The following is an 18,004-nucleotide window of genomic DNA, read 5'->3' as shown; positions in this document are numbered from 1 at the left end:
TGTAGTGGGAAGATGCACCCAGAGCATGAGCACAGACAACAGAGGGGCTGGCTTGGCCATCCTGTTTTCCACCTACCTGTCAGAGCTATCCACCCCACACTTCACGTCCCTTAGGCCAAAGCTTGCCCTTGCTCACATAACCCCACTCCACTGATGGGAGACCAGAAGGATTGGAGAGAAAAGGGTTGCTAAAAAGTGCCTCCTCTGCTCTTCCCCAGCTTCACTTTCCCTGTCCCCACTCGGGGGCCAAGCAAGAGTGCAGGTCAGGAGAGACACATCCTCCCGAAGAAGAGGGAAGGGCAGGCCCAGGCGGCCGGGCACGCACAGAGCACCATCCTCGGGACGGGTGTTTCTGGGAGACCTGCTCCCCACCTGCCATGGCAGGAGGAGGAAGGCTGGTCCAAGACAGGTGCATCTAGCATTGTCCCTGAATATCAGGGAACCGCTGTGAGAGCCTTCTCCTCTGCCCTGCAGAGGCACCCAGCCCGGCTTGGCCCCTACACATGAGTCTGCATGCGCTGTTGGAAGCGCTGGCCGTAGTCCGAGTGCTGGGAGGTGTAGGAGAACCGCGTGGCTGTGGCGTACTTGCCAATGGGGTCGTATGCCTCATAGGGGGTCCGCTCCAGGCCAGAGGGTGGGGCCTGGGGGTAGCCCAGTCGGTAGGTGGGGTACCCAGTTGCCCCAGGGAAGGGATGGGAATTGAACTTCTCATAGTTCTCATAGGACAGCTGGCTGTTGGTGTCGGTGCCAGCCGGGGCAGCAGGACCAGAGGGTGTGGACTCAGCGACGTAGTCAGAAGCAGGGGCACGACTGTAGGTGTTGAGCTGGGCATAGCCGCTGGAGTGGGAGAGGCGGGAGGAAGGGCGGCCATCGAAGCGGGTAGTGGGGCCTGGGGCCCGGTAGTCAGCATAGAGCATGGCCCTGGAAGATGGGCGGTCTTCGTGGGCACGAACATTGTAGTAGCCATTGGTGGGATCCTGGAACAATGAGAGAAGAGGATGGAAGAGGCAGTTCCCTGGGGGAATGGTTATACTAGACCAAGGCTCTCTGGGCCTCCTCTTGACTCTGCCCTGTTTCCCAGGCAGAACCACTCCACTTGCTAATGCTCCTCCCAAAACCTGCCTTCACCTCCACCCTGCAGGCCCTGAGACCCCAGTTTCCAACCCACCCTCTTGCCCTGGCCCCTTGCCCTTCTCCCACCTTCATCTCATACTCCTCCCGGGTGTCAATGGTGTCACAGCGCAGGTCCTGCTTCAGATCCACATCATCCTTAAAGGACTGGAGAGCAGCAGGAGTGGGGTCAGAGCAGAGGCCCTTCTTCTGTCCCCCCCTTATCAGCCCAACCTCCAGAGGCCACCTACTAACAGTGAAGGGGCTGGAGTCATGGGCAGACTTGACCTCTGTATCTTCTCCAGCAGACACCCGGGTTTTAGCACCAATTGTGTTGCTAACACTCAGTGTGGCCTTGGGTATGTCACACACACTGTCCCTCTCTGGGGCTGTTTCCTTATGTGTGCAATGAGGCAGTTGGAGGACAATACAAAGGATTTCCTGTTCTGACACTTGATAGGGGAAGAACAGGGAAAGGAAGGCTATTGAGAAGCCCAAATGGCTGTCCTATGCTGGAGGACAATGAAACGGGTGTGTGAGTGTGTGTGTGTGAGCATGTATGTGCACACATGTGTCAGGACCAGGGGAGGCAGACGGAGGGAGGAGACAATGAGAGTGATTATTAGAGAGCTGGGGTGGACCTGGTCCCTGAAGTGTAAAGAGGCCAGAGCAGAACCCTCACCGAGTAGATGGCCTTCATGACCCGGGTGGCAGTGGACACACTGGCGGTGTCGTCTTCCCGGTCAGAGTGCATCGTGAGTGGCTCACGGTTCACTGTTTCCACCTTGATGTCCAACTTCCTGAGGGTCACGTCCTTCCGACCTAGAACAGAGGAAGCCTACCTGGACCATAGGCCTTCTGCCAACCTTGCAGTGGCTGCTTCTGGACCCATCTGGTTTGGGGAGGGAGCTCAACTGCTAACCTCCCCCCACTACCCCACCCATCCTGGGCACTGCTTGTTGGGTGCCCTGGAGGTGGTGCATCTGGCAGGGACCTGCTACCTGGGAAGGGACAAGGGAAGGGTTGTGGCCTGCACAGGGCCCGTACTTACTGCCTTTGCGGCGCCGGTAGAGGAAGAACACCAAGGCAATGAAGAAGAAGATGAGCAGGATGCCTGCACCGATGGTGGCCCCAGCAATGATGCCCACGGGCAACACCTCTTTAGAGGGGGAAGGAAGGGCAGAGGTAAGGTAGGAGTCCTACTTACATTTGAGCTCAGTGTTGGCTGAAGGTTAGGACACAAGTTGCACTGCCACTACTGTGTCAAATGGTTAAATTTTGACTGAGCTTATTATGGACAGTGTTGGGTGTAAGTCAAGATTGGTTTTGAGAAGAAGGTCCTCACTGAAGTTGGAATTATGCCTGAGCTTCAGCTAGATCAACTGGGGTCATGATCAGCTATGGCCTGGCCCATGTCTCATCCCTGTAGCTGGGCATCAATTTGCCCTGGCCTTGGTTGTCCATCTGTTCTCTCTTTCAGGCACTCTGCCTATGAAACTTGGTCTCCTTCACGGACTGGGCTCTTGCTTGAGGTCAGTCATCTCCAAGCTCTCCAGTCTGTACTCCTTATCTTTCACCATCTTTCTGTATGATCCTGTGATCACCCCATCCACACCTATCCACCACCTGTTGTTGTTGTTATATGCCATCGAGTCAGCCCCGACTCATAGCGACCCCTCCTTGGGTTTCTGAGGGAGTATCACTACGGACGTAGGATTGCCCAACCTTCCTTCTGAGGAGTGGCTGGTGGGTTTGAACCGCCAGCCTTCTGGTTAGCAGTCAAGTGCCTTAGGCACTATGCTACCAGATCTACCACCTAGGGCTCTAGATAATATACCTGAGTTTCTCTGCTCCCCAGAGCTGAGAAGGAACCTGGGAATCTGGTCTGCAGTTTCCCTCTCTCCTTGGCAGCCCCAGTTCCCTCCAGATCCAGCTTAAGGCTCTGACCATCCAGAAAGCTTCCCTGCTAAGTCCCACCTTACTCAGCCCACTCTGTTCTTTCTCATCCCCCTGCTGGCTTCCTCAGCTATGAGTGGACTGAAGAATTCCCATCAGTCATTTTCCATGGGGTGCCCCATCTCCCATGTCAGATGGCTGGTTCTTTACATACATACGTGCAAAAGGCTATCTTTCCCTCATCAGACTTGGGAGCTTTGAAAAGTCAAAGGCAAATGCCTCTTTCCTCATGCTAGAAATGCTATACACAGGCTCACTGTGTCTCTCCTATTAGACTGTGGATGCCATAGGAGGCAGAGGATCAAAACTTACTGAGCACCTATGAGCCAAGCATTTCATAGACATTCTCCTGTTTCATCCTCCAACAACCCAATGAGACACATAATCTTACTCCCTTTTACAAATCATTTGATTTTTCTCCATCTGAATTTATTTGTTACTGTCTGTAAGTTCCTCCACTAAACTGAGGGCAGGGATTGTGTCTTGTTCACACCTGTCCCTGCAGGGCCTAGTGCAGCGCCTGGCACACAGCAGATGCTGAATAAACACAGAACAAGTGAGCAAATTTCCCCAGCTGAGCACCAAGGCCAGGTTCTGGTGGGGAGGCCAGGAGACCATTGCTTCCCTCTGAACCCAGCCCACAGCTGGCCCCACATCTAACCCACATGGCTGTCTCTGGAAACCCATCTGCAGACTCTTATAAGGGGTAGGAACCAGAGAAAAGTATCCTGCAGGGCTTAACTCCTACCCCCAGGAAAGAGGAGGGAGCAGAATGCCCAGGCTGCTCTGCCCTCAGGCTGGGGCCCAGCACTGCCGGTCACCTCGTTCTTCCAGCTGGATGATAGCCGTGCCCGGCCCGAAGCTGTTCCAGGCAGTGCAGTTGTAGTGGGTCTGGAAGTCGGCCTCCATGACATTGTTGATGGTGAGCGTGGATAGCACCCCGCTACCTGAGTTGGTCCTCTCTACAGTATAGCGTTCCAGGGTCCCCACCTCCAGGAAGTTCTCCTTCCATGCCCAGGCCTGTGGTGGAGGAGGGCAGAAAGGGAGTATGGAAAGAGCAAGTGGCAGAAACACACAGTCAGGTGTCACCTAGTCCATCCCCAAGGCATCCTCAGCCCCATGTGCCAGGGATGCCTCTAAGCCCATTCCAATACTCACCCTGTAACAAAACTGAAGTCACACCTACTGCCTCAGACCCTTGGCACTGAGTCTCCACTCTAGGAGAAGCGGCAGTTCACAAACATGGCTGAGTATCAGATTTATCTAGCGAGAGTCTTTGAAAGGCAGATTCTTGGGACTTAACTACTAAATATGAATCTCTAAGGGAAAGGGCCATGAGTCTGTCTTTATAAAGATGCCCATGTGATGTGGATGCAGCTGATCTAAAGGACCAACCTTTAGGAACCCCTGATATCACTGAAAAAGTCCTGGACTGGTTGTAAAGAATGCTGGCTCTACCACTGAGTCCCTGTGTGACCGCCCTTCCCCTCTCTGGGCCTCAGTTTCTTCACCTGTAAAATGAGAAGGAGCTCTAATGACAAAGTGGTTGAAGCACTCAGCTGCTAACCAAAAAGTCAGTGATTGGAACCCACCAGCTGCTCCATGGGTGAAATAAGCAGCAGCCTGCTTCTGTAAAGATTTACAGCTTTGGAAACCCCATGGGGCAGTTCTACTCCGTCCTATAGGGTCACTATGAGTTGGAATTGATGTTTTCTTCTTTTGGAAAATGAGAAGGCCAGGCTAGAGCTAGATAATACGCAAAGTTTCTTCCAGCTTGGGTAGTCTGAGATTTTAACTAAATGTAACTCAGTCTTAACTCTAATTTTACCTTTAACCAACCCGCAGCTGGGCCCACAACTAAACTGCCTAGCTGACTCTGGAATCCCATCTGTAGACTCCTATAATAGGTAGGAACCAGAAAGAACTATCCCTCAGATCCTGGCCCCCAAGCCCTGGATTCCACTCTTGGGCATCCCCCTTTCATGTCCCCACCCTCAGAGTGAAGGACAAGGGAGGGGGGAGCAGTGAGACCTGGCTCCTGTCCAGGGATCAATCCTCCTAGATCTGCTAGAAAAGCCCCCTGGGACTCGAGCCTCTGCTGCCGGGGCAGCCATGGTAATGAAGTGTCCCTGGGCAGCCCTGGAGTTAGCCAAATGGTCATTAAATGTGATGAGGGGTTTGACGGTTAATGGTCATGGAAGGAATTAATGGCTCATGGTGTGGGGGAGAGGAGAAAGGAGGGAGAGTGGGCCGGTGGATGGAGTAAAGCAGGAGGAGTGGGGGAAGAGTGAAGCTAGGGGACAGAAGAACAGATGGGCAGGGCAGGAAGTAGGGCAGGGGAAGAAAGGAGGAGGGGCAAGGGAAAGGCCAAGAAACTGAACAAAAGAGCAGAAGATGAGGGGAGAGAGAGCAAGAGCGCTAGCCAAGGGGCAGGAGAGATGGGAATGAAGAGTTGAGCACCAGTTCCATTTCACACCTCTTGTTACAATTACTTCTCACAGCAACCCAATTTAAAAAACAAACAAACAAACAAAAACATTTCCATGGAGTCATTTGACTCATGCCAACTCCATGTTGGATGGATGAACTGTGCTTCATAGGGTTTTCAATGGCTGAGTTTTCAGAAGTAGATCACCAGACCTTTCTTCCAAGGCACCTCTGGGTGGAATTGAACTTACAACCTTTCCAGTTAGCAGCCAAGCATGTTAACTGTATGCCCCCTTTTCAAGCATAAGGAAACTGAGTTTAAAAAAAAAAAAAAAAGAAGTAATTTCCTTAGGGTTACAGAGCTAGTAAGGGAGGAAGTGAGAATTAAGCAAGGAAAGAGAGATCCCAGATGTCATCGAGTCATTCAGCTGCTAACCAACACAGGCAACCCCATGTGTGCAGAGTAGACCCCATATGTGCTCCATAGGATCTTCAAGGCTGTGACCTTTTGGAAGCAGATTGCCAGACCTTTCTTTGGAGGCACTTCCAGTTGTGTTTGAACTGCTAACTTTTTGGTTATTGGCTGAGTGCCTAATTGTTTGCAAGACCCAGAGTCTATAGGAAAAAGGATAGAGGGACAGAAACGTAGAGGATCAAAAGTATAGAACAGGGAAGGGTGGTTGAAAGAGCAACAAGAGGGGGCTGAGTAGGGCAGCAGGGCAGGGTGGCTGTCCTCAGTACTCACAATGCGATCTGGGGGTGGTGTGCTCCCAATGAAACACTCCACCTTGCCTCCGTCCCCCCTAACTGCATACTGCACTGCATCACTGGAAATAATGGGGGGCCCTGTAAGCAAGAAGATGGAGTCAGGGCCAGTCAGAACCTGCAGGGCTTGTCCAACAATTCCCCACCCCCTCTCAGGCCACTCACCATTCACATACAGCGGCACCTCCCGCTCAGCCACTCCGATCCGAGGCACGATGGCCCGGCAGGTGTATGTGCCAGCATCTGCCTGGGTCACAGACTTCAACAGCAGCTGGTTGCTGTTACTCAGGACCTGGGCAGAGAGAGCAGCCTCGGGTGGGGAGCCAGGAGGCCTGGGCCCCTAGGTCCATGTGGGCCCCACATCAGAGGCATTGGAAAGAAAGCAGGAAGGGCCACAAGTGAATTCCCAGAAGGGAAATGGAGTTCCCAAATCCATCTGTCTTAGCCCTTGACTCTAGAAACATACCATCTCTGCAAGAGTGGGCAGAGACTGGAAGGAAGCCAGAGAAGAAAGATGAAGCTTGAAATAATTGTAGAGTTTTACATGGGTCTCTGTAGACTCCAAGTTTTTCTAGTGACATTCTAACTTCCTCTGTCTTCCTACACAGCATTAATTTAACAGACCTGTAGCCACTGTGCCATTGCCCCCTGAGGCCCTGTTTCCTTCTCCCACCCTTCTTTTCACACTTAGGTCATCTTGTCCTTCTCATTGCATCTGAACTGATCAGCTGTCCTGACCTAGGAGGAGGGGTGGAGGATGATTTTAAGCACTGTTCTTCTCCAAATCTCAAGGCACCTGAGGTAGCTCAGGTTCAACTAGGTAAAGAATACTGAGCCTTCCCTTCTCCCCTTGACCTCAGCTAAGACCATGTTCCATCCCCTCAGCATTCAGGATAGGCAGCAAGAGTCTTACCATGTTTGAGTCCTTTTTGGTCCAGGTGAGGGTGAGGGGTGGGTTCCCGACCCAGACACAGGTGAGGGTCACATCAGAGCCTATGTCTGTGGTTGTAGGTTTGGGGTCAACTACAATCCGGGGGGCAACTGATGTAAAAGGAGGCAGCTCATTAGGGTCTCATTCTCATCAGATGTCAGCTCCAATCTGTCCTCTCTTCCCTCGTCTGTATGCCCTGTCCCCATTTCTGGTCCTTGTCTCCTCCAGATTCATGGAACCTTCCCCCATGCCACCCCAGGCCCTTTAAAGGCCCCTGCTCTCTGTCCCCATCCCTGCCCTTCTGGTGACTCACAGTGGACATTGACTAAAGTGCTGACATTGGTGCTCCCCACTTTGTTGTAGACCTCACAGGACACAGGCTCCGTGAAGAAGGAATAATCGACATTTGTCTCATAGCGGCTCTCATGGGCATCTTCAATCAAGAAACCCCCCTTGGCCCACCTGGGAGAGGTAACACAAAGGTGAGATCAGGGCTTGGGACCTACTCAACTCCATCCAGTGTCACTGGCCTCCCCCATGACCTTCTACCACTCTTGGCCTCCACGGCTTCTCCAGTATCACTCCCTAGAAGGCTCTTTCAAGCCTTTCACCTGTAGCCCAGGATCTCAGGGTTGGCCGTGGCCTGGCATGTGAAGATGACACGCTCACCCTCCTGCACCGTTTGTGGCTCAATGGACAGCGTCACCGTAGGAGGGTCTGCAAGGTACAGGACAGAAAATCAGGGTCTTTTCTGCCTTGAGTTTCTTTGTCCCTCCCTGGCACATATACTCAGAACTCACCACTTTGGGGTGATTTTAGAATCTGAGTTTCCAGTACCAGCTTCAATAAATAAACTCTCTTCCTTACCTCTTCCCCATGGGGCTCTTAGGAGTCAGCTAGGGAGACCAAGGAGGATAGCACTGGAGGTATTCAATGATTGTAATTACCCACTGAGGCCGCTAGGCGACAGTGTGGGCTTACTTGACTCACTGAGAGATGGCTGGTGGTGGGGAGAGCCTTCAATTGCTCTTCACACACCCACCATTCCCTAGGCAGAGGGAATTTACTGAGCACCCACCAGGTAATAGACTCCATGCTAGATGCTCTTACACTATGAATCATTTAATGCTCCAACCCCAGGAAGCAGATAAAGGTCCACATTTCCTTCTCTGAAAGCTTTGGAGCCAGATATGTTTCAGAATTTTGAAACTTTCAAATTATAGAAAGGCAATGTTGTGGGGTCAAGTCTCTCCCTGCTTGAACTTGGTCTGCCTTGCACACTGCTCTTGGCACATCTAGTCTTGGCCCATAAGGACCCGTATGTGTCTGAATGCTGGGTGTCTCCTACTAGACTTACATAGACCACCCTATGTAAGACTCTCAGCAGGGTCTGGGGGACACTCATGATCACACACGTTAGTACTTCTGCAATGAAACGTTAAGTGGAATAAATAATGACCGTGAAGAGCCTCAGTTCAGGTTTTGCCACCAAATCAGTTTTAGTTTGGAAGTACAGGAAAAGGGATCAAAGGACCATATTTTATTCTCTGCATGTAAACAGAATTGGAAACTAAGGTTCAGAGAGATGACATGCATTGCCAAAGTTGCAAACTGGTTTGGACACAGGGACTGCCTGCTCCACAGTGATGCCCCTTCTCCTGGTCCTGTGTCCATGGCTCAAGAGGAGGGTGAGTGGAGCATTTGTCCTGGGGCCTCTGGGGGATTCTTAGACTTTTCTGCTTCTTAGAAGGTTGCCCACTTTCTCCTCCTCACTCCACCCTCTCTAGGCTGCTTCTCCCTGGGACCCTACTCACGGTGCACATCGAGTTCAATGGAGGTCTCCTTGCCATTCGGAATGGCCTCATTCACGCTGCGGCAGGTGAAGACACGTCCAATGTCCAGGTCTGTGGGGTTAATGAGCAGCTGACTAATGGTGGTCTCCCTCTTCCCATCCTTCAGCAATTCCTGAGATGGAACAAGGATGAGACATGGTCACACTAAAAGCCCCTTCTCTGCCCTCAGGGTGAGCCAACCCAGAGAAGGGCTTGGGCTACAGGAGTACTTTAACCTAGGGCTCAGTCACCTCCCCTACCCCTAGCCTCCTTCCTGTGGCTTTAAGCCTCATTCACTGAGTCTAGCCCAAGTCCCTCCTCTTCTGGAAAGTCTTCCTCAGCCAGCCCAACCCTCAAGACTCTCCCTGATTGACCTTGTGCCCATTGCCATTGGCCTGCCCCACACACTGCTCTAGACATGTCCAGACTTGCCTCGTAGGCAAACGTGTGCTTGAGTGTCAGCCTCTCTTGCTAGACTGTAAACTCCATGAAGGCAGGGAGGGAACTCACAGGCTCAAAGTCTCACAATGGTTTAACAGCACCTGGCCTGAGTTCCCAAATACAGTCACAGGTGCCCTCCAGCTGTTTTCTATGTGGCAGAATGCTGAGGAAAACCATTTATTAACCAAAGTAAGGCCTCCATAGTTTGACACCAATACATCATCTTTGCTTGGCTGGAAAAGGGCCAGTCCAGGGCTGTAACACTAAAGCTCTAGTGTGTCTTTGATTAACATAAAAAAATGATGACAAATAATCATTAACAACTCATGTAATTTGGTTGCCTAATATCTAAACATGCAGGCCTAGAGGAGAAAAATAATAGAGCTCCTGGGGGTGAAAAGATTAGGTGCCACTGATGTCAGATTACAGTCAACAAACGGGGAAACCAAGGCCCAGGGAGAAGTGCTGGTTAAGGTGACATAGTGTGTTAGTGGCTGAGCTAACACCAGAATGCAGGCCTTCCTAGGGTGGCACTCTGCAGAACACGGATCCCACAGCACCCAGCAAAGGATGCAGTACACATATGATGGCCAAGGGCTGGCAGAAGGGGCCCCAAATAGAAAATCTGGAATCTAATCTGAGCACCATCAACAACGTTGCCATGTGATCCTGGAGAAGTCCCTCGATGCCTCTGTGCTAGAGCGTCCTCATCTATAAAATGTACACAATAATCCCTGCCTTGCCAACTCTGTGTTGTGAGGACTAGGATAGCAGCCAAGGAGAGGCCAAAGGAAGGAAGCAGAGGTGCTCAGTGGAGACAGGCCGACCCAGGTACAAATCCAAGCTTTGCCGCTCGCCACCTGTGTGACCTGAGGCGAGTCACTCAACCTCTTTGAGCATCACTTTCTCCTTTTGTGAAAGAGAATTAGTGCCTGTCTTGTGAGCCTACTGTGAGGATTAAGAGATACTGTCCATAAAGCGTTTGGCACACGTGAGCGCTTATTATCAGTATCACTACTATTAGTCGCCCAGCTACTGAGTAGTATCATGAACCTGGGAATTCACTTTCCTTCCCTAGACCTCAGTTTTCCCATTTGTACAATAAGAAGTTGGGCCAGAGGGTATATCTAAGACCCCTTCTCACGTCTGTGTCCCTGAGTCTGTGGTTGAGCCCATGTGTGAAAGGAACAGCAGACAGGGTTGAGGCCCACAAAGAGCTGGGGAGAAGGCAGGTCTCACCGTGCTGGCCACAGCACCCTCTTGCTGTGTCCCATCCCGGAACCAGATGATGGTGGCGGCAGGCTTGGCATTGAAGGCTCGGCATGTAAGGTTGTGGGGAATGTCTGCCTGCAGCAGAATCACAGGGCCTCCATCAATCCTGGTGTCCTCCGGGGGGACTGTGGGGCACAGCAGAGCACAGTCAGCAGAGGGTATAGCCAACCCTGATGACCCAGCCCCCTGGCCCCTGGTGGCAGTGCCACTCTTGCCACCTAGCTCACAATCATGTATCCATTGCTCCCACACCAGCTTCATCCAAGGCCCTCAGCCCTCAGCACACAAACTTTCCAGTCCCCGTACCAGTTGTTCTTGCATAGTACCATTTCCTGGTACCATTCCCTCTCCTCCACCCTTGCACCAGGCTACATGTTACAGATGGAGGCAGTGCCCTCAAATTTAGGAAGGTGCTAGTCTATCTAGGAGCTCTGGTAGCATAGTGGCTAAGACACTTGCCTGCTAACCAGATGGCTGGCGGTTCAAACCCACCAGCCACTCCTCGGAAGGAAGGCTGGGCAATCCTACTTCCGTAGTGATACTGCCTCGGAAACCCAAGGAGGGGTCGCTATGAGTTGGGCTTACTCGACGGCACATAACAACAACAACAACAACAGTCTATCTCAGGGTTTGAATATAGTTCATAACCTGTGGGCTTCACATAGGGAGTTGCCTATCCCCTATCTAATGGGGCTTCTTATGTCCACCCCCTCCTGTCTGCTTCTCTGCTCTCGGGCAACCAGATAAGCTGGCCTATTACAGCAGTCTCTCTGAGGACTTCCTGCCTCAGTCTCCCCAGCCCAATCTATCCATTGGGTTAGCTTCACTGCCTGGACTAGCACCAGCAGGGGCTCAGACTCCTGGCTGCCTGACTGTCCTCTGAACCCCTGGCTCCTCCTCCTTGCTCACTGGTCTACCTGGCTCCAATGCTAAGTTGGGTGGTGGGGATGGGAAATAGCTTGAGAGAAGAAAGGTGGAGGAGAGCTACCAGCAGGGTGTCCTAGGTCTGTCTGGGCCCATTAAGGCCACAACTGACTGCCCACCCCCAGCAACAGGGTCCTGGGTGAGCACAGGAGGGGGACACCAGGTCCAGTGATGAGGAGCCCTCCTTGGGGGTGAAAGAAGGAGGGATGTGTCTCTCCCATTGGCTCCTCCTTCCCCTTGTAATGTTGGGCCTTTCCTTCTAGTTCAGGCAAAGACGTCCATTTATCAACTCCCTTACCAGCCTGTCTTTCTCTAGAATTTTCCAAACCCTTCTGCTCACCCTCCGTGAGCCTATCAGGGCCTCCACATCTTGGGCAAAGGAAATGAGGTGTCAGCAGTTCAAGGCCATGTGTCCATGTGTGTATTTATGAACAAGTCTTTATTTCTGTGATTTAAATTTGTGTATCAGTATGTATATGTGTCTATGGACTGTTTCCTTGTTTGTAAAACCATAAAATAACACTGGCACCCATAGCCCAGAGTTGTTATTGTGAAGGTGAAACAAGATCACAGACGTGAAGCCAACTGTACACTGTAATGTGATCAACAGTCGTTTCTAGCATTCACTGAGTGCTCACCTTGTGTTGGATAAAGTACCCTGTGTATATGATTTCATTTAATCCTCACCACAAAGTGTATTTCATTAGTCTTATCATGGTAAATACCATTAACCCCAATTTCCAGATAAGGGACTGAGGCTTAAAGAGTTTAAGGAAATGTGCTCAGAGACAGGGAGTAATACGGCAGGGCTGGGATGTGGACCAGGCCTGCCTGACCCTGAAGTTCATGCTCGTCACTGCTGCTCTCGAGTTCTTATTATATGAATAATGGGTATGTGTGGGTCTGTAGATTGGTATTGTGCTTGAGTCTGCATCTGAGTGGGAGCTGGGGGCATCTTCTCAGAGCCCTGCCCTAAGGAAGAAAGAAAGAGGCCGTTCTGTGGAAATGGCTGGCTGGGGTGGTGAGGAATGACTGAGGGGCATGGCTGAGGATAAGGAGGGTTTCTGAGGATGCCAGCAGGCAGAGAGGCTGGTTCCAGGCACTGGGCACTGCCCACTGCTCATTTGTGCCCTGTCCAGTCCTGGGCCCTGGGCTGCTGTGGGCAGAGGCTGTGGCTGAGCAGGAAGGCAGGAGGGAGTGAGGGAAGTGTTCTGCTTGCTTGTCTCCCTGTGGCTAAAGATGAGCTCAAGCTGCTCTTGTGGCTATTTAAGCTGTTTAAATGCCCAGGAAAGACAAGAAGGGGACAGAATGAGGGGAGTGCAAGGAGCAGCAAACTTGCCATCCCTGCCCCCCCCCCAGCTCTCTCACTCTTGGGGCCTCCTCTGCTTCTTATAACCATTCAAATCCCCAAACAGCCTAGGAGAGCCCACACCCTCAACACTCACTGTATCATCCATATGAGCCAGTCAGCTCCCCAACTTACGCAGCTCTCCCACACTGACCTACAGACTTTATAACAAGGCAATCTTCCATCTAGGGTCCTATCCATATTCTTCCAGGAAGCCTTCCTTGATTGAATGAAGACACTAGATGCCATTATATTTCCTTGTTCTCTTAACACCTGGAGGCTGAAGTGCCTTTCTTCACCTCTCTAACTCTGTGCTGGGGCAGGATAAGGAAAGGAGTAGTATCAGGGGCCCCTCACTAGGGTGGGACTTCTCCAGGGCAGAAGCAGCCACCTTCCAGGCCTCAAAACAGAGGCAATTAGGGAGGACTAAAGGGAGAAGTTCTCCTAGGAAGCTCGTGGTTCCCCTAGAATTGTGGTCCAGCGTGGGAGCTCACTCCAATGTGGGATGACAGGTGACATCTGGGCAGACTGCACTCCCCCAGCGGTCATCACATTCTTGCTCTCTAACCTCAGTCCTGCCCACAGCTGTTCTTTCCGTGTTTATCCCCACTAGAGAGGAAAAGCAAGTCATCCACCGGCCTGCAGTCCTAATCCTTCTGGGCCTTTACATCCAAGGAAATCGGTGGCTGGGTCCCTCCAGTCCTCACTTATTCTGACAGCTCACATTTGCCCAGACCTTCCCGGTTTACAACGCCCTGCAGAGGCAGCAGCAAAGCAGAGTTGCTAAGAAAAGGCTGGCATCATTACATCATTGTTACCAATAAGGAAACCAATGCCCTGAGGTTGTGATCTTCTCTGGGTGCTGCTGCCCAATGGCCAAGGTGCACCTGGCGCCCAGGTCTCCTGACACCCAGTACAGGGCTGTTCCCACCACACCATGATGCCTTGTCACATGTCCTCCCTCTCAAGACCCTCCCAAACTTCTTGGTCTCCAAGTTCACTCGTCTCAGCTCTTCCCTCTTTCTCCCATCGTCCTGGAATCTTCCTCTTTTCAATGATTTCAGGTTAGAGCGGGCAGCGAGGCAGATCAAATAGAGGCAGGAAATACAAAAGGGACAGAGTCAATGACAAAGGGGAGAAAGTGGATGGTAAGCAGACAAAGACCAAGCTGGAGACAGAAAGCACCACAGAGGCAGAGGCAACAGAGCTTGAGGGAGGCAGAACGGAGGGAGCCCAGAGGCAGAGCAGGACAGAGGCCTAGAGAGATAGGAAGGAGGAACTGAAGGGGCAGAGGGGCGAGGGGCAGGCGGAGCTGGCCTCATTCCCGTGCTGTGCACACAGGAGAGTCCCCTCATTATGCAAACAGCCTGCGGTGTTGCCATAGTGGGACATCTGCTCTGTCCCCCCCCCCCCATGGACGGCTGCTGGGAACATAGCTTCCAAGAGACGTGGCCCATCCAGGCACAGCCAGGACCCCAGCCATGCACTCCCCAGTTCTCAGCCTCCAAGGCCCATTCCTTTCTGGTCCAGCTCCTCTGTTCCCTGAGGGGGCCTCGAGGTGAGTCTGAGAAGGAGGATGGGTGCTGAGGGAGAAAAGGAGGCAGCCATTGGGAGGAAGAACTGAGTGAGGCAGGGGCGAGGTGGAAAAGGAATAAAGAGGGGAATTCCTGGGCTCTGAGGTAGCTGAGAGGGAAGGAAGATGGAAGGAGCTGCCTCACCAGCAAGCCCTTCTGCCAGGAGAGCTGGGAAAGGGAGGGGCCTGGGCCTTGACAGTCTTTAGGTCTAGAAAGCAAAGAGCCCTGTCCATGAGCCCCCTGGGCATGAGCAGGAGCAAAGATGCAGCCCTCGGACACCCCACTCGTCCTGCTATCCCCTTGTTGCTCTCTAGTCTATGGACCTGGCATCTGAAGTGAAAGGAGGAGTTGGAGAGGAAAAAGCAGAGATCGTAGAGACAGTGGGGACAGAATGAAGCCAGGAACTGAGGGAGAGGCTGAGGAATTGAAGAGGGAATTGAAGAGGGGCAGAGAATGCCAGGGCTCCAAGAGAAAGTGGGGAGGAGAGTGGAAGGCCAGGCCCTGGAGGGAGTTGGGGTTATTACTGAGCACGGTGAGCTTGGCCCTCCGGGATCGCAGGGCGGCCTCAGTGGCCTGGCACTCGTAAGAGGCGTCGTCTGAGAGCTCGGCATCTGTGATCTCCAGGTTGTACTGTCCCGCATCAGCAGAGCCCACGACCCGGTACCGCGGCCAGGCTGCAGGAACAGAGAGTGAGGCCAGGGTAAGGCTCAATCAGGGCCTGCCCCAGCCTTGAACCACCTGCCCCCCAAGCCCCACATCAGGGCCCACATAGTTCTGTGTTGGCCCTCCTCCCTCTGACCTCTCTTGGACACCATGGGCAGGGGAGCAGGTCCCAGACATAGACAATGACGTCATAGCCCCCCACAGTGAGGCTGGAGGCCATAAAGCAGGAGGAGCAGACAGGAGGGGCTGCAGGGAAGGGGATAAGCAGGAGCAGATGAAATCTCCAAAGCTGTTTGCAGACAAATGTCTCTCATAATAATAGGAAAGAAAGGAGAAAAAAAGGGCAGCGAGTGAGGAGAGGAAAGGGGGGCTTGTGGGCACTAAGAAATATAGGGCACCGCGGCACAGACAGACACTGGCAGATGACACCTCCATGGGACTCAGGGCACAGGGAAGCCCACGGCACGCGGTCTCATCCTGCTCCCCAGTTGCCACAGGGGGATGGATGAGGTGGGCCCCTCCAGTTCCCCAAGGAGCCTCAGAGCTTGGAGTCCAGCTTCCCTGCAGACAGAAGCTGGGGCTGAGGGCTCAGAGCCTCTGGCCTCTTCAATTCCAGCTTTCTCCTCCCTTCCCCCCTTCCTCTAGGCTCCCCTCACCCACCTCCTCCCACTCCCCTGCCCTCCACTCTCTTCTCCACCAGCAGCTCCCTCCCGTTATCTCCCTCAGTCCAGAGGCTATTGATCCTTCTCACTCCATGGTTATTGATCTCTCGCTCTGTTTCCTTCTCCTATGGTCAATAGAACCACCGTACCTACCTCTTTTCCTTACACACACTGCCCTACACAGACAGACTTTCTCTACCTGGGCTAATACCCGGACCCACAGCAAATTGTGTCAACCCCTGGAAAATAAGATTTTAAAAATAATGCCCCCTCCTATACTTACATACTACAATGCTTCACAGCTAACAATGTGCCTTCACAAAGCATATTTTCATTTGGTTCAAAACTCACAAACTCACTCTAAAAGGCAGGCAGCCTGGGGACTGTTATGTTTGTTTTACACATGAGTAAGACCCAGAGAAAGGAGCTCTGGTGGTACAGTGCCTAAGGCATTTGACTGCTAACCAGAAGGCTGATGGTTTAAACCCACCAGCCACTCCGCAGAAGGAAGACTGGGCAATCTACTTTCATAAAGATTTACCACCTTGGAAACGTAAAGGGGGTTGCTATGAGTCAGAACTGACTCAATGGCAGTGAGTTTGGTTTTGCTTTTAGAAAGCCCAGAGAGGGGCCATGGCTTTCCTAAGGTTTCTACGTCTGGTAGGTGGCAGAGGCAGGACTAGAACCCAAATCCTTCCTGACTCCTTTTCCGCTCTGCTAGGTGGCTTTGCTAAGGGAATCTTCACTTGCTTTGGAACATAGGAGGTTGATGTTTTGTTTTATTTATTTGTTACTGACTCATTATGTTTGCCTCAGCACAGACTACACAATCAGTGCTTAATAAAGGCTTGTTGAGTGAATAAATAAATAAATGTTCAGGCTAATATTAAAATGAGTTTTTGGCTCCTGAGCAGACATCGCCTGGGCAGGGGCAGGAGAGAGACTGGAGCAAGGCCAGACTGGCAGGCGATACTTGGGCATCTCATCAGAAGTTGCCTGTGCTCTCCTCTCTCCCCTTCCCAGGAGACTATGTGGTCTCCCAGCACCTCTCTGGGTGTCTGTCTATCTGTCTCAAGCTCTGCTCTATAAAAGTCTCTTGATTTGCTTGATCTCTCAGGCTTCACTTTGCTTTGTTGAGCTAGTTAATAGTCAGGACGGAAGGCACACTTTGGGTTAGGGAAGCAGTAGAGGCAGAGTTCATGAGGAAAGAGAGAGAGACTGACCCCACACCACCAGGAGACGGGAGGGGACAACATCAACAAGACTGGTGCACAGAGAAGGAACATGGTGGGGCAACCGAGTGACAATGCATCCAGGAGTCTATGTTGAGGGTGGGCTGCAGGGGCAAAGGAGTGGCTGGGGGTCCCACTCACCTTTGAGGCCTTGGCCCATGCCCAGGGCTAACCCATCCTTGGTCCACTGTACAATCCCTGAGTAGTTGAGCAGCACACAAGGAAGCACGGCCCGCTGTCCGGCTACCACAGTCTGGTCGGCTGGCTCCTGGCTGAAGCGCGTCTGGGTCCCTGGCAGAACCAAAGCGAGCATGAGGTGAAGAGAGGGGCTCCACCTCTCCCAGTCTCCCACGTCCTCCTGTAGTAGGCCTGAGGGAGAGAGCTAAGGCTGGGCAGGTGAACTCTCCCATCTCTGCTCCACTTCAGCTTCTCTTTGGGGTATGATGGGCTCACCCTTTATTCATTCTCCTTCCATGGCCCATGGGAATAGAGTTCCAGAGCTGAAGCACTTAGAAATCAATAGAAAGTGGTGCATGTTATGTAAGGGACTTAGAGATGAGGCAAGTCCAAGCCCGGAATTTCATAGATGAGGATGCTGAAACCCAGAGAAACAGGTACCTTACAGGGGCACTGTGGTAGTTCAGTTTGTATGTCAGCTTGGCTGGGCCTGGTTGAGTGGCTGGGCAGCTGGATGTAGTATTATTCCCCATGATGAAACTGGTAATCAACAGCATGGTGGAATCTACTGTGAGCAGCTGAGTAGCTGCCTTAGGGAATGTGGTCTGCTTCCTGTATAAAAGTAGAAGCCTTGGGGAATGGTCTTGAGCTTGTGGCACGCTTGGACCCTGCATATAGCTGTGTCATTGT

The 18,004-nt window shown here is 52.2% G+C and overlaps 1 protein-coding gene across 1 annotated transcript; it reads right to left on the bottom strand.

Moving 5' to 3' along the window:
• Nucleotides 1–497: 497 nt before the first annotated feature.
• KIRREL1 (kirre like nephrin family adhesion molecule 1) lies at nucleotides 498–17,450 on the bottom strand. The gene is made up of 14 exons (XM_007947675.2): nucleotides 17,279–17,450; nucleotides 15,105–15,254; nucleotides 10,702–10,859; nucleotides 9,004–9,154; nucleotides 7,801–7,906; nucleotides 7,503–7,651; nucleotides 7,172–7,299; nucleotides 6,424–6,550; nucleotides 6,239–6,339; nucleotides 3,888–4,086; nucleotides 2,162–2,269; nucleotides 1,793–1,932; nucleotides 1,201–1,278; nucleotides 498–977 (listed from the first exon to the last, which is right to left on the bottom strand). Exons 1-14 carry the CDS (start codon nucleotides 17,448–17,450, stop codon nucleotides 498–500), a joined length of 2,247 nt encoding a protein of 748 aa, XP_007945866.2.
• Nucleotides 17,451–18,004: the final 554 nt, after the last annotated feature.

This window comes from Orycteropus afer, unplaced genomic scaffold (genome assembly GCF_000298275.1).
Source record: "Orycteropus afer afer isolate SDZICR_OR568_19922 unplaced genomic scaffold, OryAfe1.0 scaffold00193, whole genome shotgun sequence".
In the NCBI taxonomy this organism is placed as follows: domain Eukaryota; kingdom Metazoa; phylum Chordata; class Mammalia; order Tubulidentata; family Orycteropodidae; genus Orycteropus; species Orycteropus afer.
This window is presented reverse-complemented; position numbering and strand designations above follow the sequence as displayed.